Raw genomic sequence first — 26,984 nt, 5'->3', positions numbered from 1 at the left:
TATATTTTACTTTTTTTCTCCTTAGCCCACATACTCTTCTTATTAAACTCAAAATAACTTAATTACAGGTATATCTTACTGCTGTGAATGAACCCATTTCAAGTTTAAGTTCTTCTATGGTTGAAACAGATGCTCCCATTGAAGTTTCTGGAACATTCATACCTCCAACTGGAGACATGAAGACGAAGCATTTTGGATTGGATATCTCAGCTAGAACAATCGGAACTATATTCCCTGACAAAACTCAAACTTCAATAATTGTTGTTACAGGAACGGAAGGAGTCTTTGTTCATAAAGATAGAACATCCGAGGTAACTTATCCCATGTATACGGGATCTTACGTGAGTGGCTTAGAGGATCCAACCACCTATAAATTCTTCTTCGGAAACCAACCACTAACATCCGATGTCCGGGTTATACTTCCGACAAAATCATTTAACATGATGAATTCTATCGAATATTCGACAGAGGACAGTAATTTATTTGAACCTTTTTTACGAAGAAATGATTTCGATATCGATGAAGATTTTGAAGAAGATAATATTGCGATTGAAGCAATGCCAGAACCGCAATATATAACTTCTGAGTACTCGAGTAAATTGTATGCATCAATACCAACACTCATACCTGAAATGAAACCACTTGCTATCACTCGTTATGTACAGCCATCAACGAACGGTGAAGTCACAAAACCAGTATTGGCAATGGTTGGAGAGAATACGGTTGGAGTTATTGGAAATGTTCGACAACCTCAGACTGGACACACGCTGAGAGGGCATCAGGGATATTCAAGGCAGGGAAGAATGCTCAATCCAACTCCATCTGGGAGAAGGGTTGGACAAGGAGGAGCCACCATAATAACGGACCAATTTTTCTTTCCTGGTCATAGAGTAGAAACATCTGTGGTTGGTGATGTATCAAATGCCTACAATAAAGACCTGAATAATGCCTACTACAATGTAAATAACAATCTTAATGATCAGTTGAGAAAATTTGTCAGACCAAGTGTGGTAAAAGACAAAAGACTCACGAGGACTGTTGGCCTTTATGGGCCTATTTACGAAGTTGATGATTTAAAGAACGGTGTAAGTTCAACAACAACGAATGATGAATCTGAAGCAATTGAACTGAAATCTTCGGCAGACGAAACGGGCGAAGACTTCACAACAACATTATATGGATTTGCTGAATTCAGTACTCGAATATCTGGAACACATTACGTATTTTTACCAGCTTCAACCCGACCACGCACGTTTACACCTCGTGTAACTAGGACAAGTTTTACAAATGGTTTATCAGCACATTCACGCTCTCAGAGTTCGGACGTCTCAGATAATCATCCAGATGCTTTTTTCCGTGAGCCGCTATTTGGAACGGACACTAGAGAATTCATATCACAAAAATCCATGTTTACTTCGACGGTGAATGAACCCATAGAGATTAAAAAAACCATGTTAACATCGACAGTCATGACAAAACAATATTCGGATGATCAACTTAAAGCCAGAAAAATTGACGAAACGCCTGCCACCGTTGTTGCCGAAACATGGCCTTTAAATTTGGAGACTGTTTATACTGATGCAAATGGGAGAATTGCAAGTGAAAAAGATATTTTAATAAATCTTCAACCTCTAAGTAAGAATACATTAATGTCAGAAAATTCTCTTGAACTAGATGTAAGCGAAGTAGTTGATAATTCTGCACCACTTGAAGAAACTGATGCATCACTACATCCAACTGGTTTAGTTAGCTCTATCACCGGAACTGAAGTAGTTGATGGAACAACAACTCATTGGAAAACTTTGATTTATGGTACATATATTGATGACACATATGCACACATTATTGAAAGCACTTCAAGCATTTTCTTTACTGTATCAAAAACTGCGAGTCCTGAAGAAACGTTGGCAATGGAAACTGTAATAAGCTATAACAATGAAAGAAGTGAGGACTTAAACGAGGATTCAAATACCGATTCCTCTGAAAAAGAAGTCAAAATATTTTCCTCATTAACAGACATATCATCTAAAGGAGAAACACCATCTAAGGACACTTCAGGTTTCTCTTCTTCCGCTACACCTAGTTTAGAAATTTTAACTTCAGGTTTTATATTACCTGGCAACAAACAAAGTACGGAAAGTGCTTCAGTCATTGGCTCTGTCCCAGATTCTTCTTTCATTCCATCACTAGTAACATCAACAAATTCTCCTTATGTTACACCTGAAGTAGTGTATGAAGAAAGTTTATCTTCAGCATTGTCAGAAACTATAACTTCTGATTCTGATGTTGGACATATTCTTACAGACAGTTTTTTTCTACCAATGGCTGTCGAAATAGCTCCATCTAAAATAAACAACAATGATGAGGAAATGAAAACTGAGGATACTGTTTCAACAGAGGAAAACAGAGCCAGAAATTTGAGGATCGATGATTTAGATAAACAAATTCTTGGAATTACAAGTTCTCCTCGTGATTCATATAGCTCAGTAGATAAATCATCAAGCCAAGTCTCAAAAGATATCTCTGATTCCACTAGTAGTCTGGAAAATAGTGTAGCAGAGAAAAGTGAACCGGTTTCTCCGTCAGTTGTTTTGTTGACAGGAAATTTTTTTCTGCCTGGAATGTCAAGTGAAGAAGTTTCTAATCACAAAGAAGAAATGACAGATGCAATTTCAGACAGTTCACCAGATAATCTTAAAATGTCGGATATGAAATCCATCTCTGAAACTCCAAGCATAATCACAGATGGTTTTATTCTACCTGCAGCTGAGCCTCCATCATCCGATTCTCCATCTCTGTCTACAGTACAAGCTTTACCATCTTCAGCGTTGTTAATAGCAGAAGAATCTAAAGACGAAAACAATTTTGAAAATGAAGCTCGAAGTGCTGGGGAAGAAAATAAAATCATTATACTTGACAATGAAATAAAACCTACTTCTATTTCATTAAATGACGATGTTGATAAAGTGGTATTAAAAGAAGGAATTAGTTCTGAGCGTTCGGGGAAAGCTTTGAGCGTCTCTATGGAAGAAATTCTACCATCAGTATCATTCCCAATCACATATTTCACAACTTCAACATATTTTACAACTTACCATTCCGGTGGTAGTACAATAGTATCCAGCAGGAAAGAAACTGTTTCAAATGTCTATACTGATAGTGAGGAGCTTAAATCAGCTAGACTTAGTACTACTGTTGAAGTCGTCGATAAATCTCACACTATTTCACCCACTAGTACTTTAAATCCAAACGATGATTTAACTACCTTCACATATTATACAACATTTTATAAAGATGGATCAAAAGTAGTGTCTTCAAGAGAAGAGACAAGTAGTGATGATTTTAATGACGTATCAACAAATCCCGAAATCAAATCTTCTTATTCCATTTTGACATATCCAACGACATACTACACAACTTTGACTTATTTTACAACACTTATACAAGACAGTTCTACAAAAATTATTACTAGTGAAGCAATAGTATCTAATGTTGTCACCCCATCCATAGATAATGATTTGAAGACTCACTCAGTTCATGAAACTGAACTTCCAATATCTGTCACTGAAACTGGAGCGCTTCCAACAACTTACTTTACAACATATACTTACTACACTACATTTCATAAAGATGGTACTACATCAGTAAGTACTACATTTAAGACAGTTTCAAGCGTTTTACGGGGAAGTGATGATTCCATTCAGAGTACTCCTGTCAAACTAGAAGAGCGAACAGATGTAGTTAGCACTTCTGACGATTTAAGGCCTACAACGTATTTCACAACGTTTACATATTATACAACATTCTTGCATGACGGCACGCAAGTTGTTTCTAGTCGAGAAGAAGTAGTTTCTAGTATCACCAGTTTAGAAGCAACTAAACAAATCGATAATGATACAAGCAGCGTAACCGTTTCTCCAGATATTCAAAAAACTACATTTTATACAACTTACACATATTATACAACTCTTCTTAAAAGTGGAACAACATCGGTAGTCACCAGAAAAGACACTATTTCAAATGTTTTGGATGGAAATATCAGGACTTCTATATCAGCTACGGTTGCTCCAACAACTATTTCCTCAGCAGATATAAAAGCTACACCGATAGTTAAAACACATTATACAACATATACGTATTATACAACATATCTTCGTGATGGCAGTTCAGTAATTTCCACAAGAGAGGACACTCTAACTAATTTTGTAACTGAGAGTCCTTTAGTGAGTAAAACTAGTATAATAACTCCAACCAGAAGTTTCACTACGTATTATACTACTCTTACATCATATTATACATTATATAATGGTGGAACCCCTTCAGTAAACACAGTATTCAGAACTTTAACGGATGTAGTTGCTTTATCAAGTTCTTCCTATTCTCCTTCTCATTCAACACCTGAACTCACAACTTATTACAAAACTCATACTTTTACTACGACCCTGGAAGACTCTCCAACACCTGTTGTATCTGAAAGAAAGCAAATTACAAGCAGAGTTGTAACTCTGGGTGGAACCAAAGAACCAATCACGATTGCACATGCTGTTACTGCCTTTAGATCACACGATTCGCCTGATATTCAACCGACATCTGTTTTAACAAAGACTTTCTATACGACGTACACGTACTTAACAACTTATCTTTATCGAGGACAACCATCTGTTTCAACGAGATTCGAAACTTCAACAAATTATGCAACAGAAACTATCGCACTGAATAAGGAGAATTCTCAAATCTTCCCGAGCTCTACTGAGTCTCCAATTTCTGTTTCCAATACAATATCTACAAATTTACCATCTGAAAGTAATTCTGTGAAAGAATCTACGTATCATACTGTTTCAGAAAACACCGATCCACTGCCGCTCGACATTGTCGAACCAATAACCACCGTTCCATCCTCCAATACATTACCTCTTGAATTGCACACGGTTTACACAACATTTACTTATTATACTACATTAATTACAAATGGATCACCGACCATTAACACCCGTTATGAGACATCAACAAATGTTGCGGCAATTAGCGCATCGTCATCTAATGTAGAAATACCAAACAAAGCAACTTCGGATTTGGATGCAGCTGAGGGAGGTTTTCATGAAAGTAGAGTCCACCCAACTCCAGTTGTAACTTATTTCACGACACACACTTACATTGCAACATCAATAAACCCTGAGGGAGAAACTAAATATGTAACAAGAGAAGTTGTAGCTTCTGCAACTGTTGAACCAAAATTAGAATCTGAAGTTTCTGAAACGTCAACCTTGCCTTGTTGCGCACATACAACTCAATACCCATATACATTTTATACTACCTACACATACTATACAACAAGATTTCATGGAGACCGTCCAATAATAAACACGAGGTATGAAACAATAACGAATGTTATTAAAGCACCACCAAACAGTGACGAACGTGAAACAACAAGTTTCAATTCAATTGGGGATCGTATTACACCGACAACAATTCACTCCAGTGTCTTAAAAACAAGTGCACCTTCCCCAACAGCCTTGTTCAATCCCGGTTCAATCCCAAACAAAATCGATAATGAGAGTTTAAAATTAGAAATCAAGGAAATAGAGGCTGTTAACTCTGAAGAAATAAATAACTTATCTATAAATAACTCATCAGAAAGAAATAATATTGGCAATGAAATCTTAGATAAAAATCGACAAACTGTAACTACCGAAAAAATCAGCACAGAATTTCCTGCGGATTCAGTGACTGTTGAAACAAGTTCTCTTTCATCTGGAGAAGAAAGTTCAACCTCAACAGAAGACACACTAGATAATACTCATAGTAGTACAGAAGAAGCTAGAAATAGCTCAAAGATTATTGAAAATGCTACACTCTCATCCAGTGATGAAACCTCGACAACCATCATTAGTACAACAGAATCACCAAAAAAAAGCATTTTTGCTCGACGACGAAATAGACCCACTTACAAACCAAGACCATCGTTTCGCTCTTCAACGTCTCTGACAACAACAACTACAACAGCCAGAACTACACAAAGAGGAAGAGTAACAGCGAGAACAACAACAACAAGAAGTCCGATCGCAGTTGTCCGACGTAATACCAGCCGAGTATTATTTCGTAGACCTAGTCCTCGACCAAATCCTCTGCAACGTCTTAGGCCTTTAAGAACAACTCAAGAACCCTCTACTGACAGTGACCCTGACAATTCGTCAATTAATAGGCGTAAAAGATCATTTTTCGACGCTAATGAGGCTTCTGAACCTAAACCAAGGTTCAGAAAATTGCTATCAACTAATGATGACATAACTAACGACGAAATTTCTAGAAATAACGATTTAATTTCTGGAGGAAACTCTTTGACGTTGGATAAAAAGAATGATGAAACCGAAGGTTTTAAAATAGGCTTGTTAAGATCAATGGATTCAAAAGTGATCAACAATGGTGTTGTAACAGTCTATGGTACAGAAATACATGGCACATTTGTAAATGGCGTTTATGCTCAGGTGGTTCATAGCAAAGTTAGCGTTTACTCTGAAGCACCAAATGAAATTGAAAAAACGCCTTTAATTTCATCGGCCACAGTATCACCTAATAAGTTGAGCACATCAGAGGCGAAAAAAGTTGGATTGGTCTCTTCAAGAATAAGTACGGCAATCAAAGACGGAATAACTACTGTATATACAACTAATACTTATGGAACATACATAGGAGAGGTTTATGCCCATTTAGCACAAACTACATCTAGTATTATCAAGCCAACACCATCCTCACAAATTGCGCATCCAACAGGCTTGATATCATCCATTTTACGAACAGAAGAAAACTATGGCACAACAACTTTGTGGACAACTCAGATTTATGGCACATTTGTAAATAATTACTATGCACATATAGCATCAACAATGTCAAATACATTTGTTGGTGGAGAAAATACACAAGCTACACCAATGCCACCGCAATTCCAAAATCAGGTTTTCACGACATCATTGCCTAATTCTAAGACAGATTATCCGACAGGTAGGTCTGTCGATGAATTCAAAGGTTACAAAACTGGCTTACTATCCTCGATTGTTTCTATAGATGAGAATGATGGTACAACTACTCAATATATAACTAATATTTTCGGAACTTATATTGGGGAACATTTCGCAAAACACGCTAAGACAACATCAAAAATTATAGCTCCCACAACAACTGAAAGTGCTACAAGATCCATTGGACTCTTATCAACTATAGTTAGCAGTGTTGTTAATCAAAATACAGCAACTATATACAAAACTGAAATTCTAGGTACCTATATCGGACAACATTATGCACAACTTGCTCGTACTTCAACCGAGTATAAAATTATACCTTCGACACCGGCTTTACAGAGTTATTCGGTAGAAATGAGCCAAAAAACTGGGCTAATTTCTTCAAGTGTCGTCAGAAGTGAGGTAAATTTGGGCACAACAACAATGCATATAAATGAAATTTATGGCACATATATTGGAAATGACTATGCACATATAGCTAAATCCACTTCAAAGGTAATAAAACCAACTGAAAACAAAATTCATTCAACAGCAACGTCAGAAAATCTTCAAAAGACGGGACTCATTTCATCTAGCGTAAAAACTGAAGTGAATGAGGGAACAACAACTTTGCATATTTCTGAGGTACATGGAACATTTGTGGGCAACTATTATGCACACGTAGCAAGGAGAACATCTACAGTACTCCCATTTACACCATCTGCAACTAAAACAACTGACTTAGCCGTTCCATTTTCAACAAACATCAACAATGAAGGTTTGATATCATCAGATATTCGTACAGAAGAAAATCAAGGTACTACCACCTTACATACTAGAGAGGTTTATGGTACTTATATTAACGGCTTTTATGCTCATGTAGCTCGTAGTACTTCTAATATTTTATCACCTACTTCTACATCTGCGTTGAAAACAGGGTTAGTTTCTGCCATTACAAGTAGTGAAATAAATTACGGGACATTAACTTTACACACAACAGAAATTTATGGAACTCGGATTAATGGATTTTATGCTCATGTCGCCCGCAGCACTTCAAATATAGTGACCAACACACCAACTCCGATTCTACCAACTGAAGTTACAGGGGTGATATCTGCCACAACATCTACAGAATTAAATTACGGTATTACTACTCTGCATGAAATTACAGTGATTGGAAAGGAAACAGATGGTAGTTATATTCAGTCAATAAAGAGAACTTCAACCGTTCTTCCTGTCATATTTGCAGAAACAGTATCGCCACTAGTGTTAGAACATACCAATTTTGTGTCATACACTGATTCAAAATTTTTGAATTTAGGATCAGCCAAGGATGATTTGAACACGGGAATAGTGAATGAATTGGATAATGGACATCAATACGTATCACTAACAGAGGACGGTGATTTAGGAATAAAATCGTCCATCAGTTTACCAGAATTAGATTTAGTTAGTTCTATAAAGCTCGAGTCAACATCAGATCTAATTTCAAATCAAATAAACACTACTCTTTCTATGCTCACTATACCATCTACTTTAGTTGAATCTCGTGAAGTTTTAACACCCGGAGAAATTCCTACAAAAAGTAAAACAATTAAAACATCACCAATAACAGAGACTAATTGGAAAGAATCTACTCTTCAAACAAAACATCCAGAAAAATCGTCAACGCTTGCACCTGATGAATACGAAGAGTACAATGAATACGTAGAAAATAAAGCGTATAAAGACTCTGTTACTCAAAAGCCAAATTCCGTAACAGAAGAAAAAAGCAAAACCCCACCAATATCTTCTTCTAGAAACACTGATTTAAGTGAAGAGTATGATGACTATGGATTTGAGGATGATTATGATAATTTTGGAGACAGAAAAGCAAACAAAAAAGTAACTCCAAGTCTATCTTCTACAAGATTTAAAAATACCAGACAGTCTAAAAGCAAAACTTCCTCGTATGGCTATAAAGATTACAATGATTATGACGATTATGAATTCGACGATAATGACGAAGCATCTAGTAAATCGTCAAGAAGCACAGACACTTCAAAAGAAACACCTTCTTCCTCTGTTAGGATCAGACCGTTTGCTGGTCGAGGACGTCCTACATTTACAACAACATCGAGACCTTCCACAAGACCAGCATACACCATCCAGTTTAGACGGCCTAGTAGAACACGAAATTCTAGAGCATTTGGGCAAAGATCTGACAGCGAGAATGATTTTGATGATGACTTAAACGAAGATGAAGAAGAAGGGGACATCGAAGCAAGTGAAGCTGTTGTAACAACTGCAACTCCACAAGTGCTCTCTTTTAATAGGAGAAAACCATTCGGATCCAACAGACAGCAATCATCTGGTAGGAATTCAGCGCCATCTACTACATCACGTCCAGTTGCCCTTTCTAGGAACCGGCGACCGTTCGGGAGATCATCGACAACAAGCCCATCTCCTACGCCGTCATTAAAAGAAATTGATCCAGATTATGAGGAAAACACAACTGAAGATGATGATTTTGATGATTACGAAGATATAAATGAGAAAAAAGAAGCCAATAGAAATCGAAATTTCCGATCAAGCCGGAGACCTTCTTCAAGAACTAATCGATACGGAGAAAGAAGGAGCGCGTCGAATAAAAGAGGTTCCTTCCGCCATCGTGAAGATGAAGAAACTGAAAACGATGATTTTGATGCAACTACACCGAACTACAGAAATTCTAGGAACAGAATAAATCAAAGAAAACCATCTCGTGGTCGACATAACCGAAACAATTCTCCCTCATTAAAGGCATCATTTAATTCTGTCAATAGAGATGAAGAGGAAGATTCTCAATCGCTCCAGCCTTTGAATCGTCTAAGAAACAATAATCGTAATCGAAGACCATCTTATAACCCAAGAACTCGACGACCATCTAAAACAGCGAGTGAGACTGAAACTTTACGAAAACCATTCCTTACTGTAACTTCAGTTGTCACAACAGTTAAAACTTTGCCCATTTATCATGGATTTAGAACTTCTTACGCAACATTAACGACAACAGCTTTAGATACAAGCGTTATTAATCCTACTCAATATTCTGAAGTAATAAGCGATGGCTTTACAAAAACTTTATTTTATTCAAGAACTGGATATCCTGATGGCGTAGAAAATCTCCACACAACAATTACTGAAGTAATTGTTACCACTACTTCATTAGAGTCCGTCAAGTTAGTTCCTATAAAAATTGGTTACAGTACTAGAACCGACACAATAACTGATATACAGGTACTCACTACACTCTCGACATTATATAGCACTATAACACCAGAAGCACCATTGCCTACAGCATTTCCTCAACAATTTCAACCAAACTTTTATCCACAAATCGGTCCTCCAAATCCAGATTATGGACTAGTAGCATCAGCGAATTCTTTCATAACTACTCAAATCGTTACTTCAACAACAGTTGTACCAATAATACTAAGAGGAAGAACTATTCTTAGTACATTAACTACAACTTCTACAGCTGAATCAACTGTTGTGCAAACCGTACATCTTCCACCGTCAGCTCCTAATTTCATTCCTCAGCCATACTTTGCATTTCAACCATTGACAACATTAATAACGCTTTATGTTACTGGAGAATACGGAGAATTAAAACCAGTAGTTACAACTGTAACTGTTCCTTTGTATCAACAACCAGTTTTCCATACAAAGGTTGCTCGAAGTTTACAAAATGTCCCCTCTGATCAAACATTAAATACAGCAGATATTGCAGACATAAATTTAATGTCCTCAATCAGTCGAAGCAACTCAAAGGATGAAGAGATTGATACTCATTATGATCAGTTGCTAAGTTCAGGGCTTGAAGAAATAAATGATTTATCAGAAGTAAACAATGCTAACATGCAGACTGATCCTTTAGATAGCACTAGATTTTCTAAGATACCGAATGCGGTCACTTCATATGACGTGACAACTATTTCAAAGGGTCCTTTAACTGAAATTTATGAGCAAAAAGTTACAATTAACTTGAACCCTGATGAAGAAAGAGGAATCACAGAAGGATATCAAAAGAGTAAAGACATGTATGGTTTAGAATCTAGTTACAGTTTTCGAAAATTGCAGCAGTTTGTGGAAAATGAACCATTAGATTATTATGAAACTCCTACGAGTTTTAGGCCTCAGCGAGACTTTACAAGGTTGCGAAGACCACCTGCTGGAGTAATTCTTGCTACAGCTGCAAATCCTGATACAATAACCCAGCCATATACACAGAGTATTCCAGTTAGAAATCGAGGTCAACAATTACCTCCAAGTAGAAGACCGCCAACTGAAACTACTAATGACGAATTTTTAAATAGTAATCCCAGGACGAATTTTCGAGAAACATACGCCAGGGGGCCTTTGCGTCAACCTGACAACAATTTTAGACCTTTCTTGGCAAGACCAGTGCCATCGAACTCAGACAACGAACTAATAAATATCAGAAATACATATTCACCAGTACAACCAACTAGACCATCTCCACCAGTGGAAGAACTAGTAAGAATTCGTTATGCCAATGAGTCTCCGATAAATTCAAATACTAATGCATTAAATAGATTCGAGGGTTCATCTCCTGATGAAGAAAGTTTTGATGGCTTCCGTCCTATCTCAGACCCACGTGAATTGAGAAGAGGACCGGGACCAGCTGTTGAGGATGATGCTTCACAACCGGATTCGGGGTACAGACCACGAAGACTAAGAATCACAAGACCAGCTAATAGCTTAATTGTTCCCAGCAGTGGCGTTAGACGAATTACAAGATTAAGAACGACAACTTCTGTACCATCTGTTGTAAATGAAGAAGTATCAATTACTCCAACTCTTAGTTATAGTGGGGAAGAAGCTCGCAATAAAATTTCATCAAGAGAACCAGAAACTGCATCAGAGGACGCAGAGAATAATAATGAGGATTCCTCTACGTCAGATGAAACAAGTGTCGAAGCGGACGAGAATGGAAGCAAAAGAACAATTATTAGAAGGTTAAGACCATCATTTGTACCTGGAGATGGTAGTGGGCCAAGACGGCCTGTTGTCATTCGACGAACAAAACTTAGTGAGCAGATAAGTTCGTCAATTCCTCCTACTCACTTAGATTCTTCAATTTCAGTAACTCCAGTAGAATCAAGTGATGTTACTACTCAAATCAGCTCGTCAAATCCTTACAGTACGGATGAAGACGATGAAGAATCAAATGAGTTCTCGAAGCCACCGTTGAAAAAAATTGTTCGACTGAGAAAACCTGAAAACAATGAACCTACGACTTCTGGACAAAGAAGACGTGTTGTAATTAGCAGAAAACCTTCAGAAGCTAGTGTTGCTGTTCCTAACACTTTACAAGGAAGAGGGCCAATTTCGCCATCCGATGAAGTCGAAAACAAAAGAATTAATTCCGATAGTAATCACATAATGTCTGGCAAAGATCGCAATTTAGATGACTTTAATGGAATAGCTGAAGATTTAAATGATTCAAAAGAATCTTTAGACAACGCTCTTTCATTATATGCAACAAAACCCTTACCATTAACTTATTACACCACATTGACTTATTTCACTACCTTCCTTCATGGACCAAATAAAAATTACGTTAGTAGAGAAGCTGTTTTTTCAAATATTATAGATCAAACCTTAAATCCCAGCCTTATAAATGCAATCAAATCTAAAAATGGCGTTCTTTCGACGACAGGAGGTGACGGACTTTTGCACTTGGCTTCTAGGACGCTAGGTGATACGACTACAATAGTGAATTTGGCATCAAAACAAAATGTGTACAATAGTGATATATTCCAATTAGTGACTGATTTACCAGTACGCGAGAGTCCTAGTTCTTCAATTTATCAACCTTTTATTACTGCGTCAGCAATCGTAGAAGGTAGTAACAATTTACAGAGCACTTATATTAGTGATTTAGCTTCACTTCCTAAAACATATTTAACGTTATTTACTTATTCATACACATTCTATGACGGAACAAATACGCGGCAATCAACTAGGGCAGAAACTATGACTAAATTAGTTGCAGATCCTAGCCAGTTCTTAACAGAAAATATTGATTCTACTATTAATAGTAATGGAGTTTTATCTATACTACCGGGAAGTAGAACAGTTCACCTTGGGTCTAGAGAAGTAGAAGGTACTACCACTGAAGTTAATCTCGGTCTCAGAACATGGATAAAGTTTGATGGTTTAAAAAACATTGCAATTGCTAGAACACGGTCTCAGACCCTAGATTATATTACACCTACAAGAACCATCCTAGTAGAAAATTTTAATACAGCAGCCCCAAGCTTAGAAACCCCATTTTCAAACGCACCAATTGATCCATCGTACTCTATTGATAATGAGTTATACGATTCAAGACAAATAAATGTTCCGGTTGAAACAAAACCCTTGCATCCAAGTGAATTTACCGATGCACCAAATGTTGGAGATTTGCCAAAATCAGTTGTAAAAGTTACATCTGTAATTCACAAACCTGGTGGTCCCCTAAGAAGTGGTGTATATGTACCAAGACCAGGAGTTCGTGTCAGAGTCAAACCTGTTGTATCACGCCGCTTAGTGCCTAGTGATTTAGCGTCGTCCTTTGACTTTTCCTTTGATGTCAATGAATTAGCAACTGAGTATCCTGAATCGTATTTATCATCTCCTCAATACATTCCACCTGGTTTAGACATAGGATCCATTCGAACTCCTGTGCTAGATGATACTTACGTAACAACAGTATTCCCATCTGATTCTCTTGGAAATGAAGTTGCTACAGAAGATTATGAGGAGATGGAAGAAGTAACTTCTTCGGACGGAACAGTGGTACCCACTAGAAAGAAACTCAAAGTTACAGTTAGACGTCAGAGTGAAAGTATCAGCAGAACTCATACTAGATTTGTACTGCCTTCAAGATTTGAAATAACAAGCAGACCAAGATTCTATGTGGTAACTCGTACGGGTAAGTGAAAAATTATTAGGACTGTTAACTTTTATTCTAAACTGTTGTAAAGGTTCTAAATTTCTAGTTTTTGGTATCCCGAATCCAAATATTTTTATATAATTAATTAATATATTTTACGCATCGTATGTAATTACTTTACTAATTTTTATTAACATGATTGATTTTAACCAATGATTTTAAAAAATTTAATTAATGAGTTGATTTTGAACTTTATTTGCTAAATTTGTAGTCTGAGAAAGAATAGTATTAAACAAGTTTTACTTTATTAAACTTTCGGTTTAGACAATTTTTATTTTCTAAAATAGAACTATATACAGTTCAGTTCGTACGATACTTCTTTTATAATGTTTTATTAAAAACATGTTTTTTTGTGACTCCTCCCAAATCTCTTTTATTCTACATAACATATTTTAACCCTTTCTTTACTGCAGGAAAATACTTTATAGTATTGACTGCTGTCTCCAACACTGTAAGAAATCCAGGATCAAGTTACGGTAAAAAGTTCCGACTTTCAGGCTGCTGGTACTTTTTACCGAAAATTCTGATTTTATCACAACATGTTACGAAACGAAAATTCTGATGTACCGTAATTTTTAGAGGAATAATTCCTGTAAAATCACTGAATCAGTCTAATTGTATAAATTTATCGTAAAAACTATGATAATTTTTACAGGAATAATTACTGTAAAATCACTGAATCAATCTAATTACATAAATATTACTGTAAAAATTACCATATAATATTTTACGCTAAAATGGATTTTAACGAATGATGCACAAAAAAGTGCCGTTACTCTATATCGTAATTTAATTAGGAATTTTTTACAGTGAAACCGTTAATATTTTCTTCTTATTTAGGTGCAGAAAAAATATAATTTAGTTTTGTCCGCAAACAAAAGCTTTAAGTTTTCAAATTGCACCCTTTTTTAAAAGAAAAAACTTTACCTAATACTCTCATTGCTTATTTAGTTACTTGAAATTTAATTTTCGATATAAGTTTCACCCACCTAGATTCTGAGTTATATGGAATTAGTTTTAAATCTATTCCACTAAATGTGGGCTATTGATTTAGTGGTTATTTGTATTGATTTATTGATTAGTGATGCTCTCTTATAGAAAAAAACACCCAATAAAACTTAATAATCAGTTAAAATTGAGTAAATCTGTGCAAAGATTCCAGATTATGCTATTTTGTTTCGAAATTATGCATTCATATTCTCAGTGTCAATTTATTTCACATGTTTTTTTTCTATTTATGCATTTGTAATATTAAAAAAAACGCGTATGTACTTAAAAATATTTTTATTGACAGGAGCACTCGGAGTTGTTTCAAACACACAGCGACCATTCACTGTCAAAATAAGTCGAAAAGTGAAACCTTCCGCAACCGAATTTGAAGGAATACTGCCATCTACTACGGTAATATATGACACTTACACAACTCTGACATCAGTACCTGTCATATTTGGCTTGGACACCAGTTATAGAAACGTCATACTGACCACTTCATCTCCAATTACTGTTTCATTTGTACCGACAACAGCCTATGAATCAAATGTACCATTAGTACCATCTACAGTTGTTTATACTTACTTTACCACAACAACGTTTACCATTCCTTATATAGATGGAGATGAGACTGTATTTACAACATTAGAAGAAACCAACTCAAGAATAGTGACTACAACCCTTGGTACGAAACATTTTTACAAGAATCTCTATTTCACTACAGCTTTTACTTAATAAGCAATTGAACCTTGCATATTGTTATCGTCTTAAAATATATATAAAATAATAAGTACAGTCCGTTTAACTAGACACCAATGAGCTAACTTTTCATCACCATCGTAAAAAATTCTCCTACTACTATTGCCCAAGCCTTGAATCTGCATGAAAGTTATACTTAAAAAAATTGTCCACTTTTATAAAGTTGTCAAATTATCCTGAGTTTTTAATCAAAAGAACTATTTAGTTCTTAAACAGTTCAGATAGTAGGTGCTCTACCTAATCTAAATTAATTTTTCCTTGTATCTTATTGATTACTTAAATCACAGCATGTGAGTTTAGTGCAGAGATTTCCACAATGTTATAAATATCTTCAGAGGTAGACGAAACATGGGTTAGAATCCCCTTACCACCTTGCTAACCATGGAATATTTTCGAGATTTTCCTCTCCATGTAACGTAAATCTAGTTTTCATAAATCAAAAAGTTCTCCACCAATGCTAGTTTACCCCAATATTTGAACCAGGATTTCCCTTGTCTTCTGAGTGAAGTTCAAAGTTGCAGGGCTATGGAGTTAAGCATTTATAGTCGCAAACTTAGGATTGGATCTGCTGTTCAACACCGGTAGTAAAGTAAACTGTAAAATAAAATCGATGTCATTTGAAAAACTATGAATTGGTAACGGAACGGAAGGAATAATATTTTATTTCTAATTTTTTTAAAGCACCAAAAAATTGAAGTTATTTCAATCGTTAATACTATCACGAATTATAGATAATACTGTATATCTATTACCCTGCATAAAATATTGATTTTGAAAGTTAATTGAAGATTTAAAATTCAATAAAAGAAAACCAGTTGCAGAACGAAATGTACGTTCTACTGAGAAAATGAGTTTATTTCCTCTCATTAAATTCCAAATTTAGATATAAATTTCATAAGCAGATGCCGCTGCTGACAAATTATTATAATGAACTTAAATATTGTTTTCTACTACATATTAGACCATTCCAAATCGTATGCGCTTTCGTTTTTTTTAATTTTATCCTCAAACTGTATCAAATGGCTGTAAATGGCGATTATGCATTATTTACATTGTTAGAGTTTCTAAGTTAGCAGCGCCATATGTTGACACGATTTGTAATTATTTTTGAAATTTGATGGGAATAAAACTTACCAAGGGCAGAATGCAGTAAACTGTTCATTTATATCTTCTCCCTTTTATCATTTATTGATTTTTGTTTTAAGTCTTCGATTATTTTTGGAACATCCGTTCACTTTTGAGAACTTATTTTCTTCCTATTATCATTTTTATCATAATAATCATTACTAAAAATTTTAGCTTTTTCTTCTGGTCTTTGTCGAAAAAAGTACTACACATATTTCTAAATAGAAGAGAAACTTATCATTCTAAAAGTTTTCGCATCAAAATGTCGCACACTTCTTAATAAATCTCGCGTAAAAATATGCCAATTGTATACGAGATATCTGAATCCCTCTAACGAGGAAGATTTGGATTGTATAAAAATAACATAAAGTTATTTTTATGTTTCTTTCTTTCTCTTTTTGTCACAAAATATATCATTTTATGGCTAGGGGAGAGGAAATTTTACGAACTCAGTAAAATATGAGAAGATTTAAATTCTTTTAACAAGATGAAGCCCACTCCAAAATGATTTATTTTATTTTTTCAGATGGAATAGATACTCTTTCATATTCTACTGTAACAAGAACACCGCCAGTTGATGACGTAGTCTCAATACTTCCTATCACAAGCGTAGAGTTTGGATTTGATGGGCCTACCACCCATACTCTAGCACCTGGTGCGTATTTCTTTAGACTTTTTATCCTATATTATCTAAAATGCTAAATAAATAATCCCAAGAAAAAGCGGTAAGATAAAAACTGATAAAAACTTCATTCGCTTAAAAAATATATAAATAGGTAATAACAGTCAACAAGTTTCAAGCGCTCAAAAATCGGCTCTCATTTTCAAGACTTACCAGACATAAAAGAGAAGTAACAAAAGTGATTTGAAATAAAAACGCAAAGTTACCCATAAAAAATGGGAAAATAAAGTTGAGAAACAAAACTAGAAAAAACACAGTAGCTGAGAGAGAAAGGAAGTTTTTTTTTTGCAAATGAAGCTTCATTTTTATTAAGTAATAATTATACTATTAATTGAACTATTTAACTTAATGAATTAAACTTAATAAAACTATTTAAAAAGTAGTGCGTTGAAAGTAAAATGTTAATAAGAATACTTGTTAATAATAATTGTACTTTTATTATCAGTTTTAAGAACTATCATAAGTGTGATTGCAATATAAAATCTCGCCCAAATGCGATTGTTCAAACTTAGGTAATTTAGTATGAAATCATACTTTGCGACGTTAAAACTTAAAAGGAGTAATTTAATAAAAATAGAGTATTTCAGCAATTCAGATATTTAGGCGATTCGGTGACGGTCTACACTGTAAAAAATTGTAAATCAAATTACAGTGTAAAAGACTAGCACATTTTTGCACATTATTCATAAAATCCATTTTACGATAAAATCCATCTTCAGTGTAAAATATTTATACCGTATTTATTACAGTAATATTTATTTAATTGGAGTGATTTTAGGGTAATCATCACTGTAAATATTACGGTACATCAAGCTTTTTGTTCCGTAACATATTCCAGGAAGAATGGTTTTTACGGTATCGGTATTTTTAACAGTAACTTGATCATGAATGTTTTACACTTTATATCCAGAATGATTAAAACTACATTATTTCTCGCCTTTATCTTAATAGACGAAAATGATAGAATTCTATCTTAAATTATAAGTTCAAGCAGAATCCTCCTCTTTTTAATGATCTTTTTAATTTTTTTTAATGATCCCTTATAACTTCTTTAGTTAAATCTCAAATTAAATTGAGAATTATTTTAATACTTTATTAAATACCATAATATCTTTCATAAAAACATTTATTTTTGAACTTGTAAGTAAGTTGAATTATTCAAATGATTCAGTGATAAGTTTTCGTTTTAAATTTTATTATTATAAATTACCGAAGAGTCTAATTTGTTTCGAAAAATTCCTTAATCTATTTAAAAAATATTCATCTCGAAACTTATTTTTTATGTTTATATTCTTCAATTCCTCGAAATTCTTAAGCGTTCTCAGCATCAGTCTTTGCTGTAAATTGATTGACATTTCATTTACTTATATTGTCCTTAAATATGTATTAAATGTTAATTTTAAAAAGATAACATAACTATTTAATTACTAAGTAAATTATTTTAATTTTTAATGCTTGTTTTTTCTGCTTTTTAGTTCCTTATGTTCCAACTTACAAGAATGTACCACCTGAAATAGCTATTTCTCCAACGACTACAGTGTATGAAACGAAAACTTTCTACACGACATACACCTTCTTTTCAACATTCTTAGCTGGAACTGAACCAATCGTTACCAGTTCAGAGCAAGTTGTTACAAATGTGGTTACAGTTCCTCTAACAACAAAAGAACTGCGACCATCCACAGTTAGTCCTCAAATAGTGGGTCCTCAGACTGTCGTTGACACCAGCGAATCTGTCATAACTAAAACAGAATATAACACGATAACTTTCTACGCTACATTATTTTCAGACACCAGCTCATTTGTGACACCAATTCAAGAAGTAGAAACTAACGTTAAGACAATAACTGAGACGTATACTATTACTAGGACCATAGATCCTTCTTCAACATCTTCACTATTACCAACGACATCGAAGTTTACTGATTCTTTACTTACTGATCCATCAGTAGTTGTAACACAAACACTTTATACAACATTTACGAACTTCGTTACTTTGTTCCAAGGCAGCGAGACTGTTGTTACAAACCTGGAAGAAACAGTTTCAAATGTTGTTACCCTCACAGTACCTGCACATGCTGCTTCTTCCTTCACAGTATCATCAACACCATCTGTCGAAAGCAAATTTTATGATTACGTCAGTACACCAAGTTTGCCCTTGTACACTACAAAAGAAGTACTCAGTACGCAGACTCACTACTTGACATTGTTTAACAATGATGAAAGTATTTTGTCATCCATTATAGAAGTGGTAACAAGCTACGTTACTGAACCTATAACATCAACAACAACACCTTCATTTATTTACGAAAATTACAACACTGTTTCTCCAGCAGTATCAGTCCCTGTGAGTTCCGCCACTTTCTCCACTGAATCATATAAACCCTATGATGAAATCTTCGAAACAACCTCAGAAGTTCAAACTTATCATCCAGAGCTTGTGCCATCAATTAGAACCATTTATTCTACATTGACATTCTATACAACCTATTACAGGGATACAAGTTCAATAGTTGCTAGTCAGGAAGAAATTTTAACGAGCTTTATAACTCTATTTGTTCCACCATCTCTCGTAACGACAACAGCAACAGCGTTCGTGAAAACAGAAACACCCCAACCTACATCAACAATAGATCCATCTGTGTTTGTTTTTACTACAACAGATTATTCAACGCTTACATTGTATACAACTTTATTCAGCGGTGATGAAATTGTTGTTATATCAAGTGAGCATGTTGTACCTGAGATTATAACCGCCACAATTACGCCATCTTCCATTGCACCCACAGAAACAACCACCACAGACGAATCAATTTTGACATTCCTGACTACATTTACGTATTATACAACTTATTTCAGTGGTACAGATCCTGTTATTGCTTCCAGTGAAAGCGTAGTCACTCAGTTTGTTACAATTGAAGCGCCATCTACATCATTATTAGAAACAATAGAATCAACGCCAGTAGATGAAACCATTTTAGGAGTTTCAACTGTAAGTGGAAGCGAAATAGTCAGTAGCTTAAAAGAGGATCTAAGTGATATTCAAATTATTGGCGTATCTAGCGTAATTGCTACAGCTGTGGCATCGGCAGTTGAAACTAAAATAGAAGTAGCCAGTGAAGTTCACTCAGAAATTGGACCGACGTCATTATCAACTCCATCTTTATCTTCGAAAACGGAGGATGTTATAAGCAGTATTTATGTTCTTAGCTCATCAATGAAGGAAGATGCGGTTGAATTGAAACTATCTACATCGACTGATTCGTTGTTACCCTCCGTAGAAGGAAGTGAGTCAGAAAATGTTCTCCTACCCGTTACGTCAACAAGTTTGGTTACCGAAGAAACAGAAGTGATCGGAATTAATGGTCAAATAACAAAATTAGTCCCCAGTGACACACTAGTTGTGGTAACTGGAACAGATGGTTTTGTAACAAAAATACCAGAAATAGATGCCGTTGCGCTTTCCCCAATATATACACCAAAAATAGAAGAGCATACTGAAACTACAAGTTCGGAAATTAAACCAGCAACTGTCATTGAATTATCGGATTTACTAGGTGGAAATACCGCTTTAGGTGGTGACTTTGGTTTAACTATACAAGATATTGTCAGTCGAATTACTGGCAAGAAAAATAAAACAGATTCAGAATCTCTGACTACAGAAACCACAACATCGGAATCAACAACAGAAAATCAGAAACAGACGGAGTCTACAACTGAAAGCTCTAATACTACACCAGAAAAATCGTTGCTTGAAAACATAACAGAAGTTGGTACTACTTTAGAAGGGGAATTTAGAGACTCAGACTATCCTGTTTTTGTTCTCCCTGGACAACCTGAAAATGAAACTGATACAAGTACTACAGAAGTACTTGCACCGGTTTATGTACCACCAACTAAGCATACTGATAAAGAGTCTTCTGAAGTCATGGAGTCTTCAAGCGACACAACTGCAAGTCAGAGCAAGAAAACAGCAACAGACAAATCCCTTGTGGTATCAACTAGCGTGATAACAGGTGCCAGAACTGTTTTCATTTTACCAACCAAAACATCTACAACTGAGTCAACAAAAAGCAGTTCTAGAGATACTGCATCTGAAATTATTGAAGCAAGAATACCAAATATTGAACCAATGTCGGAAACTGAAATAGAATCATCTATGTCATCCGAGAAAAGTACTATCCGAGAAACTCCAACTTTAAAACCAAGTATTGGAACAAGCATTGTAAGCGGTATCAGGACAGTATTTTTTGGATCTTCTGGTGATAAAGATGCCTCTTCAAAATCTACTACTAATTCAATAACTGGACGTGTTAACTCACTTGCAAACAAACCTAAACCGTTTACAACCGTGACCAAAGATGGACAAACAGTAGTAAGTCGAACAACTTCTGGCGCTACAACAATATTTTTCCCTGGTAATGTTCCAAAATATACCGTAAATCCCATATCAACAAGGTATGTTACTAGCATTGAAAGTATTACGCGAACACTCGCATTAACAACAACGAGAACTTATTACACCAGGGACTCGACTCTTACTGTACCTTCTGTGTATACCACAACCATTCCCCCTCGGACTTTTGTATCAACTATAATCGGCTCAAGAACTATTCTAGGCATTCTTCCAGAGCCATCAGAAACCGTTCAAATTCACAGAACAATTCAACCATCAGAGCACACCACAACTGTTACTACCACAACTTTAATCTTCAATTCCATACCTTCTACCGTCATCAGGACATTAGTTCTACCAACAAACGCAGCAACCAAATCCTCCACATCAGAAAGTCATTCTTCCTCTCAATCTCTTCCCGAATCCGATGTTTTCAGTGCTGGCACAGAAACACCGGCGAAACCTCCTGAAGTTGGAGACAGTACTGTAGGTATTAGCGAAGAGAACGACTTAATAGTTTCGAAAGGTCCTCAAAAATCTAGAGACGAATCTTATTTGAGAGCCGCTGGTCCCAGACTTCACGATTACCGTCCAGATGTCATTCTTGAAGAACCGGCCCATCGTCCACCAATAGTTGTTACAGAGAGTAGCAAGCCTGAAGATGACCCTTTCTTAAATGGTAGAAATGGCGTTTGTGATCCAAAATGCCAACCATATAAAAAAGAAGTTTGCAAGGAAGAAAATGGATTTTGGTCTTGTCAGTGCCGTCCAGGACATGCAAGAAGAAATGATCACGAAATTTGTAAAGGTAACATACCATTGATAAACTAAATTAATTTTTTTTCAGCCACTCTATATTTTTAACATATGTGCTTTAACTTTATGTTAACACAAATACAGCCAAACTACTGACGACTTTAGCTTTTACCCTAATAGTCCGAAGAGACTGGCGTAGGTATTCCTTAACCGAGAAGTGTTTTATCCTTAATTAACGTTTGAAATTTAGAGAAAAATAACAGCTGGATTCTACTGGAGCCTTTTCTGGTATTCACAGTTAAAGGAACTTGACAATGTAACAAAATTATAGTGAATAACTCGTATTCATAGACTCATTCTAAACAAAATTACAAAATTCTCATCAATATCAAATACAAAAGCAAGTACGAGGAAAAGTACTTTTAAATACTAAAAACAGTTGCAAATATTGCTAGATAACTGCAAATAGAATATCCAAATCGTGTTAGTTATTAATGTTTTAAAACTAATATCGAAAAACAAAACTGTGGAATATGGTACAAAAAAAGTTTTCATATTATATGACTAAGAGAAATAATAAAAACTGAGAGAAATGAGCACATGAGATTAAATAATAATAATAAAACACTATCCGTCTGTTGTTAACTCATCATTAATTTTCGACTTATAGAGATTCGTCTATTATTTTATAAGTTTTAGGAAATAAAACATTGCTTTTTCCTTTATATTTACTTACAACTGCACTATTATTTATACATAAAATGAAACAAAGAGTTGGGGTGCCAGACTTTATGCCAGACTTTAGCCTGAATGATCAATATAATCGTGGTAACACAGGCATACTACGTCATCAAATTAGTATTCTTAAATTATGTAAAACCATTTGTTTATTTTTTTATAGTTATGCTTTCAAAACTTGTTACCATGAGACTAAGTAATTTAAAATCAACTGTTAATTGAAATAAAAAAAGTTTTGCTCTGAAAAACAAAGTCAATGGGAAAAAAATGGCACTAATTTGTCTTAAGAGAAACGTAAAAAAAGTCAATATTTCGATTATAATTATAATTAATTTTATTAATAGCTTCTACTTGAAGTAAAAAATAAACTACGTACTAAAAAGCAAAATCAATGCAAAAATGGTACTAATTCGCTTTAGAGAGTGTAAAAATTTGGAAAACTTTATCGACTTCAATGCTTGTTAATCAATTTTGGTAATAGGTATTAACTGAAACAAAAAATAAGCCATGTACAAAAAAGCAGAATTTATGGAGAAAATATTCTTATTCGTTAAGGGGAACCGTAAAACGTCAATATAATAATATTGACATCAATAATGATAATATAATAATTTAGAAAATATGATCAATAATATAATAATTTAGAAAATATGTAATATTGGCAATGGTTCAGTTTTTACAGGTACCAAATATACTCTTAAGTAGGTACAAAATACTTGCTAAATCAATACAGCGGTACCAACACTGTACATTTTTATGATAGGTTTTTACGACTCCTCTGGGATATAAATACAGGAGAAAGTAGCTTGATTGTGGTAAAGTTTGAAACATCATAAGTTGCCTTAAGCAATAGCATTATGACAGTTGATACTGAATAAAGTTAATTTTTATTTCGTTGGGATGAACTACTAAATACGTGTTTTGCTTAGTTCAAAAACTTAAAGCCACCTAAAAGGGCAGCAAATGATGATAAATAAAACGAAAATAGGAATTTGTTTAGCTTAATTATTAAACTTTCTGTTTTTTGCATGATATTTTTGATTGTTCAGTACTGATTTACTGATTCTTTTTTTACCACGTAAGAAGAACAGGTGATGTAGTTACTACGGTCAATTTTGAAATTTGTATTTGATGTACAAAGAATTTAAAAAGATAAATTTCTTTCTTAATTTTATAAAACAAAGTAATGTTATTTAAATATATTTATGCTTGCATTATCATTTTTCAGAAATTCAAACGTTTGTAGTTCTTCTGAAAGTTGTAAAAATGGGCAATGAGAGTATTCAATACAGTAATTCCCTAGCAGATAACGGAAGTCCTGAATATAAGGAGTTTGTCAGGAGTGCTATAGATGGAGTAAGTCACTACAATTTTTAGTTCAGTTCTTAAAAAAAAATTAATTGGACTTTTGATTTGGTTTCAAGAATTTTGTTTCTAATGATATATAGTAGACTTTAAAAAGTTATGCATTTTCTTAGTAAGTGCATACACCGATTTCATTTAAACGGATATAACAATTATGAAAATAGAGATAAAAAGATACGTGCTTTAAGAAATAATTAAAATATTAAATCTATTGTCTTGACCGAGATCGTAGTAATCATTACTTCTAAATCAATTTTTTAACAAATGAAGAATATAAATCATAGCTTTAAGTTATACCCTGAGAATATACTTATTCTAAAATAATTCTTAAAATGTATGATTATTACTATGATTTTTAACGAGACTTTTTTTTTGTCCATTTATCTCATCAATGTATTATATATTATTTAGGATTATTATTTTTTTTTCATAAATTTTTTGAACTCATATACTTTTATAAATTATTTAGATTATTCAGTTACATCTGCTCACTATTAGATTATTCAGATGCATATTATTGTATTTACATTTTGTTTAGAATCATGATTTAAACATTTTATGAACACTTTAAATGATTAATTAATTGTAATTAAATTTCTCTTTATATATATTATCTTACATTAAAAAAATAATATACTTATTTTTTTATACAAATTAAAGTACTTGTTTGGATAAATATGAGTCTGTTCTATTGATGAGTCTTTTCTGTTGTATGATTTGTTTCGTAGTCTTAATATGAAGCATACACATATATATAGCTCAGGATAACGCCAGAAAATCAGGCATTTTCTAAATTTTAAATAACACATGCTCTAATATTCAGATTCTTTAAATAATTTCTGACAACTTCTTTATAGGAAGTTTTTAAGCTATTTTTAGAAAAGTACTTTCAGGGCCGTAATTTTTGAGGTAAATACTAACCATTAGGTTAATTTTTAGAAATATTCAGGTCACTTTTTAATTGCACTTTTTCAACATAGTTAACTATTAGCAAAGCAAATCAAACGTAATGTTAAGAAATAAGATATTTTCTAAATTTTTGTCAAATTACTTATTTTTTCTACATCAATCAGTTTAAATACTGAGATTTCGAACTAAAATTTTTAAATTCATCATTTTGAACTAATTTAATGAATTTTTGAATTTTGTCATTTGATTTCAAGATTTTGAATTTCATAACTTTGAACTAATTTAACAAATTATTTTCCTGTAAACAGATTGCTGATGCATACAGTATAACTAATGTAAGAGATCACGTGTTGGATGCTGAAGTCAATGGAATCCTTCCAGTAGATGTAATGGAGCCGAACAGTTTTACAACTGTGCCGACCATTCAGAACAGAGGAGATGGCGTCATTGTCAATTTCACACTTCAAGTGAGCAAAAGTGTGAGTGGTGATCTGCTGGAACAAGAATTAACTCGAGCTTTGCAAACCTCATCGATGAGAGTTGGTGATTCCTCACTTTTGGCCGCGCCATTATCGCAAAACGTGCAAGGTACTGTTGACGATATGTTTTAACAATGCAGTTTTCTTTGCTTATTGAGTTTATTGTTGATATTTTAAATCAGTATATTATAAATCAGTTTTGCATTTTTTACTAAATAAGTAGTAGTAAGAACTATATTTTAAAAACCAAAATTTCCGGTTGACCTTTACCTTATGAACGTAAAAGTAACCAAATGAAAGTTTTAAATACCTTATTATTTGGTTTTATTAACCAGAGTTATGGTTTATTTTTTTACCAGAGTGGTAATTTTGCCACAAGGCATTTTTTGTCTTCTTGTAGACCTTGTATAGTCTTGTAAATTTGTATATATTGCATTTTGTCCCTAGACCCGTAACGTTAAATGATATAATTCTTAAAAAAAAACATTTTCTAAATAATAGAAATGCTAATAACTTCTAAGAATACTAATAATTTCTAAACAATAGCTTAAATGCTTTTTTAGAAACACATGTTCACGTTTCATTAACTGATGGAGATATTTTTATTTTTAAACTTAGATTAAAATTATTTTAGAAAGTATTTTTTTGACATTAAAATAAACTGCACGTGTCATTTGCAATATAAATATTTATACTTTGATGAATTTCTACACATTATATATATATAGAATATACTTATTCTAAAATAATTCTTAAAATGTATGATTATTACTATGATTTTTAACGAGACTTTTTTCAGATTCAGAAT

General features: G+C 34.0%; 1 protein-coding gene across 1 annotated transcript in view; it reads left to right on the top strand.

Moving 5' to 3' along the window:
• LOC107447462 (mucin-3B) overlaps positions 1 to 26,984 on the top strand; it is a gene marked incomplete in the record, with an annotated part of 147,174 nt that overhangs the window by 111,299 nt on the left and 8,891 nt on the right. The window contains 6 exon segments of the mRNA XM_071179820.1: positions 69 to 13,956; positions 15,272 to 15,652; positions 17,378 to 17,506; positions 19,009 to 22,737; positions 24,652 to 24,779; positions 26,006 to 26,285. Of these exon segments, the coding sequence (XP_071035921.1) occupies positions 69 to 13,956; positions 15,272 to 15,652; positions 17,378 to 17,506; positions 19,009 to 22,737; positions 24,652 to 24,779; positions 26,006 to 26,285 (18,535 nt within the window).

The sequence above is a fragment of the Parasteatoda tepidariorum genome, chromosome 4 (genome assembly GCF_043381705.1).
Source record: "Parasteatoda tepidariorum isolate YZ-2023 chromosome 4, CAS_Ptep_4.0, whole genome shotgun sequence".
NCBI lineage: Eukaryota > Metazoa > Arthropoda > Arachnida > Araneae > Theridiidae > Parasteatoda > Parasteatoda tepidariorum.
Note: the sequence above shows the minus strand (reverse complement) of the source record. Positions and strands in the feature narration are given on the sequence as shown.